The following is a 5,571-nucleotide window of genomic DNA, read 5'->3' as shown; positions in this document are numbered from 1 at the left end:
TCGAGGGACGAGTTTCCGCCACAATTGGCTGTGATTGGAACTGCCGTTCCCGCCATGCATCGTGATATCACTTCGCCGCCGCATCGTGATATCACTTCGCCGCCGCTGGCCCTCGGCCTTCTGGGAGTTGTAGCTTTAATACCTTACCGTTCCTTTTCTGTTTCATGGAGTGTGCCGGCTTAGAGAACTACATTTCCCTGCATCCTTCCAGGCTCCAACGGAACCAGGTCGCGGCAGCCATTTTGTTCCGCCCCAGAAGCCCCTAAGATGGCGGCGGGGGAGACGGTGAAGGTTGCCCAGTGTTCCTCCGGGCGCTAGTCCGCCGTCCCCCCCGTCCCCCAGTACCCCGGCGGCCGGCCCATGGCCTGGCGGAGGCCCGGACCATGGACCTCCACACCGCCGTGTACAACGCCGCCCGCGACGGCAAGCTGCAGCTGCTTCAGAAGCTGCTCAGCGGCCGGAGCCGGGAGGAGCTGGAAGAGCTAACGGGCGAGGTGGCCAGCGGGGGGACGCCGCTGCTCATCGCCGCCCGTTACGGCCACTTGGACGTGGTCGAGTACCTGGTGGACCGCTGCGGCGCGAGCGTGGAGGCGGGCGGCTCGGTGCACTTTGATGGCGAGACTATCGAGGGTGCTCCGCCGCTGTGGGCCGCCTCGGCCGCCGGCCACCTGGACGTGGTGCGGAGCCTGCTGCGCCGCGGGGCCTCGGTGAACCGCACCACACGCACCAACTCGACGCCCCTGCGCGCCGCCTGCTTCGACGGGCACCTGGAGGTGGTGCGCTACTTGGTGGGCGAGCACCAGGCCGACCTGGAGGTGGCCAACCGGCACGGGCACACGTGCCTCATGATCTCCTGTTATAAGGGTCACCGCGAGATCGCCCGCTACCTGCTGGAGCAGGGCGCCCAGGTGAACCGGCGCAGCGCCAAAGGCAACACGGCCCTGCACGACTGCGCTGAGTCCGGCAGCCTGGAGATCCTGCAGCTGCTGCTCGGGTGCAACGCCCGCATGGAACGGGACGGCTACGGCATGACCCCGCTGCTGGCGGCCAGCGTGACGGGTCACACCAACATCGTGGAGTACCTCATCCAGGAGCAGCCCGCTGGGGAGGAAGCGAGGCCAGGGCTGGCCCGAGAAGACCCCTCCGCCGGCGTGGCGTGCGCGCAGCCCCAGGGCGCCCGCTGCGGCAGCTCCTCCCCAGAGGAATCCCTGAGTGGGGAATCATACGAGAGCTGCTGCCCCACCAGCCGGGAAGCCGCCGTGGAAGCCTTGGAGTTGCTGGGAGCCACCTACGTGGATAAGAAGCGAGATCTGCTCGGGGCCCTGAAACACTGGAGACGGGCCATGGAGCTTCGTCACCAGGGGGGCGCGTATCTGCCCAAACCCGAGCCCCCGCAGCTGGTTCTCGCCTATGACTATTCCAGGGAGGTGAACACCACTGAGGAGTTGGAGGCGCTCATCACCGACCCGGATGAGATGCGCATGCAGGCCCTGTTGATCCGAGAGCGCATCCTGGGTCCCTCCCACCCGGACACTTCCTACTATATTCGGTACCGGGGCGCGGTGTACGCCGACTCAGGCAACTTCGAGCGCTGCATCCGCTTGTGGAAGTACGCCCTAGACATGCAGCAGAACAACCTCGAGCCTTTGAGCCCCATGACCGCCAGCAGCTTCCTCTCCTTTGCCGAACTTTTCTCCTACGTGCTCCAGGACCGCTCGGCCAAGGGCAGCCTGGGCACACCAGTCGGCTTTGCAGACCTCATGGGGGTGCTGTGCAAAGGAGTCCGGGAAGTGGAGCGGGCCCTGCAGCTGCCCAAGGAGCCCGGGGACTCGGCCCAGTTCACCAAGGCCCTGGCCATCATCCTCCACCTGCTCTACCTGCTGGAGAAAGTGGAGTGCACGCCTGACCAGGAGCACCTGAAGCACCAGAAGGTCTACCGGCTGCTCAAGTGCGCCCCCCGCGGCAAGAACGGCTTCACCCCTCTGCACATGGCCGTGGACGCGGAGACCACAAACGTGGGCCGCTACCCGGTGGGCAGGTTCCCCTCCCTCCAGGTTGTCAAGGTGCTGCTCGACTGCGGGGCCGACCCAGACAGCCGGGACTTTGACAACAACACCCCGCTGCACATCGCGGCGCAGAACAACTGCCCGGGGATCATGAACGCCCTGATCGAGGCGGGGGCCCACATGGACGCCACGAACGCCTTCAAGAAGACGGCCTACGAGCTGCTGGACGAGAAGCTGCTAGCCAAGAGCACCATTCAGCCTTTCAACTACGTGACCCTGCAGTGCCTTGCGGCCCGCGCCCTGGACAAGAACAAGATCCCCTACAAGGGCTTCATCCCCGAGGAGCTGGAGGCTTTCATCGAGCTGCACTGACAGGGCCCAGAGGAGAACCCGGGAGGGGTGGGGCCCGCACCTGTCCCCGCACCCGCCGGGGAGCGCTTCCAGTGGCTGGAATGGGGGAAGGGCTTTCCCGCCTCCACAGCCCCCTCCCCTCCACAGGGAGAGGGGAAAGGAGTCAGCGAGCTGTCGGTGCTAGAAGCCTTCAGGATCACGCGCTAGGAGAAAAGACTTTCTCGAGGAGCCCGCGCGCGCGCCCATCCTCAACAGGGAGAAGACGCTCAACCTCCCGCACCTTAGTCCTGTCTGCCTGGGTTTCTGAGGGTCTGAGGGTCTCCTTCTGACCCAGAGGCAGAGGGATTGAAGCCATCGCCATCCTCCCCTGCTAGAAACACAAGAAGAAACGGAGAGTCGGGTCAGGCCTCTGCCCCTTACGTGGCCGGATAGACCCAGCCGCCCAGTGCAGTGTTAGGACTGGGGGTCCCCGGGCGGGGTGGAGTGGGAGACTCGTCCCCTACAGCACGTTTGCACCAGCTCCCTCCGCCTTGCTGTGGGCTGGGCTCTCTGCCGGGGCGGCCTGCCCTTTGCGTAGCTTTTGTGGTTTGGTGTTCCGTTTATTTACTAAGTGGGCAGGTTACAGGTGTGGCTCATGAGTCCTGAGATTTTGCTGCCATATACTTTTTTTTTTTTTTTTTTAAGATTTTGGTTTGTCGGGCTCGCTAAGTTCACTTGACGCAGCGAGGGTTTTGTTGTGCCCAAGATGGCCACGGCCGGCAGGAGTGAGCTTCGTTGTGTGAAGAATTGACGGAGGGAGGGGCCATCCTGGCCTATCAGTCCCCAAAACGAGGGTGACGGTACCTTTCTGAACACTTCACTCGTTTGCCTTTTACTTGGGCCGCCCGACTTCCCGTTCACACTAAAAGGAGAAGTAATTTTCCAAACCAGGAGCCGGCCAAACACTGAAGGAGCAGGGCTTGCCGGCCGCTTCCCGCCCAGCAAGAGCTAGCGTGGTTGGTTTGGGCTTTGGTTTTCACGATTTCCAAGTTAAAACTGCAGGTCACTTCTGCCTCACAAATCACACCGGAGGGCACAGGTGTGTAGCGAGCCACCCAAGTGGCTGTAGCCATTTTTTAGCTGCTTGGGGAATTGGATCCAGGTGACCCTGAGACAATGCCAAGTACACTGTTAACCCACTAAGTCAGCTAGATGAGACGCTGGATGCCGGGAATGGGTTGCCAACTAAGGTGGTACAAAGTCTTGCTCTCCCATCTTTCGGGGCGTCCAGCGCCCCTGCCAGAGAACCCATCCCAGCGAGATTCCCTCGGGGGCATCCTCCATCCGTCCCGGCCGCCAGCAGGAGAGTGATCTTGGCATGTTGGGAGAGCAGAAGGGGACAGGAGCAGCCGCCCGCCGGCTCAGGAGAGAGGTCGTTCCCACCCCGCGCCTCTCCCACAGGCTTGTCGAGGGGCAGCTACACGGAAGCCTCCAGAAGCCACATCGGGTCCCTGGATGTCCCGCCCCACTGAGGGACCTAGGTCTCATTTGGATTTGCAGTGTTAGTTAGGACATTCTTTCTTTACAAGGAAAGACCAGGTTTCGCCTTCTGTCAAGGCGGGAAATGCTGTCACTGTCGCTCCCAAAGGCCGGAATAAAGAAACGAGGCAGTGTCCATTGCATGTCTCTTGCTGATGTTGTTAAAAGGATGACATGGGGCTTCCCTGGTGGCGAGTGATTGAGAGTCTGCCTGCCGATGCGGGGAACATGGGTTCATGCCCCGGTCCGGGAAGATCCCACATGCTGCGGAGCGGCTGGGCCCGTGAGCCATGACCACTGAGCCTGCGCGTCCGTAGCCTGTGGTCCTCAACGGGAGAGGCCACAACAGTGAGAGGCCTGTGTACCGCAAAAAACCAAAAACAAACAAAAAGGATGACACGGGGAGAGGGCCGCCTGGCAGTCCCACACGGGCTAGATGGGGGAGAAGGCAGGGAGAGGGTGCCACCAGGTGTAGAAGGTCCACATAAAGGCTAATGGCTCCCACCCGAGTTTCGGTTTGTGTCCTGTGGCTTTGTGTCAGAGTGCATTAGGAAGATGTATTACTGAAGGAAAAAAAAAAAAAAACTGACTTAGTCAAAAGCCCTGCTTTTCAGGAGGGTTGCCACAGAAAAGAGGATGGCTTGACCTTCAGGAAAGGCAAGGAAGGGCTCAGGAAACAGGAAGGCCCCTAGCTCAGCCCTGCTTCGCAGAGACCCCCAATGGAGCCCATGGACCCTCTGGCCCAGGAGGTCTGTGCATGAACTTGATGTGCCCCTACCCCTCCCTTTGTCCTGCCGTCTCGCTAGTTAAATTGTTTTTCTCCCCATTCACGGTGTCAACCCTCCCCAACAGCAGTGCCCTGGTGGTGGGTCATTGAGTATTTCCTGAGGGCCCACTGTGTGCCAGGCAGGGTTCGAGCCCCCTTGGAGGTGGGAGGAGGATTGAACCAGCTATACCTGAGGCCAGTCATCTCCCCTGCGTCCTCAGCTCCTGGGACAGTGGGGAGACCATGCTGTGGTCTCTCCCAACTCCTGGTTTCACTGGGCCCCAACCACACCAGCTAACACCCACTCAGCTACGGTGTGAATATATGGTTGTTGCCCTGAAAGAGTGTATTTTGAGTCAGCAGATACTCTCAGGAAACGTGTGCACCAGCAGCATTTATTGAGCCCTGACTGGATGGCAGGCACCATTCTGTGTGCTTGGGTGGGCTGCCCACAGCAGCCCTGTACCATTATTCCTATCTTGCAAATGGGGGAAACTGAGGCTATTAAGAGATTGTATTTGTTGGGAGTCGCCAAAGAGGGAAACCGATCTGGGCCAAATGCTTTCTTTAAAAGCTCACACCTGAGGGCTTCCCTGGCGGCGCAGTGGTTGAGAGTCCACCTGCCGATGCAGGGGACACGGGTTCATGCCCCGGTCCAGGGAGATCCCACATGCCGCGGAGCGGCTGGGCCCGTGAGCCATGGCCGCTGAGCCTGCGCGTCCGGAGCCTGTGCTCTGCAATGGGAGAGGCCACAGCAGTGAGAGGCCCGCGTACCGCAAAAAAAAAAAAAAAAGCTCACACCTGAGAATTGAGAATTGTGACTTTTGCCTGAGACTCTCCAGAGAAAGCCACCTTAAAGCTCAGGCAGGTTTCCGGTGAGGGTTGATGCAGCAGCTCAGAATTTAGGAATGATCTGCTTCCTCCCGGGTC

General features: G+C 60.6%; 1 protein-coding gene across 1 annotated transcript; it reads left to right on the top strand.

The window, feature by feature from the left end:
- Nucleotides 1-265: 265 nt before the first annotated feature.
- Nucleotides 266-4,027, top strand: FEM1A (fem-1 homolog A). Its single transcript, XM_081233493.1, has one exon. The coding sequence runs from the start codon at nt 384-386 to the stop codon at nt 2,376-2,378; it is 1,995 nt and encodes a 664-aa protein (XP_081089619.1). The 5' UTR covers nt 266-383; the 3' UTR covers nt 2,379-4,027.
- Nucleotides 4,028-5,571: the final 1,544 nt, after the last annotated feature.

This window comes from Mesoplodon bidens (genome assembly GCF_964165515.1).
Source record: "Mesoplodon bidens genome assembly, chromosome: 4".
Lineage (NCBI taxonomy): Eukaryota > Metazoa > Chordata > Mammalia > Artiodactyla > Ziphiidae > Mesoplodon > Mesoplodon bidens.
This window is presented reverse-complemented; position numbering and strand designations above follow the sequence as displayed.

Excerpts from the sequence above, each read along its gene's own strand:
- FEM1A (XM_081233493.1), top strand. The coding sequence starts at position 384 with ATGGACCTCCACACCGCCGTGTACAACGCCGCCCGCGACGGCAAGCTG.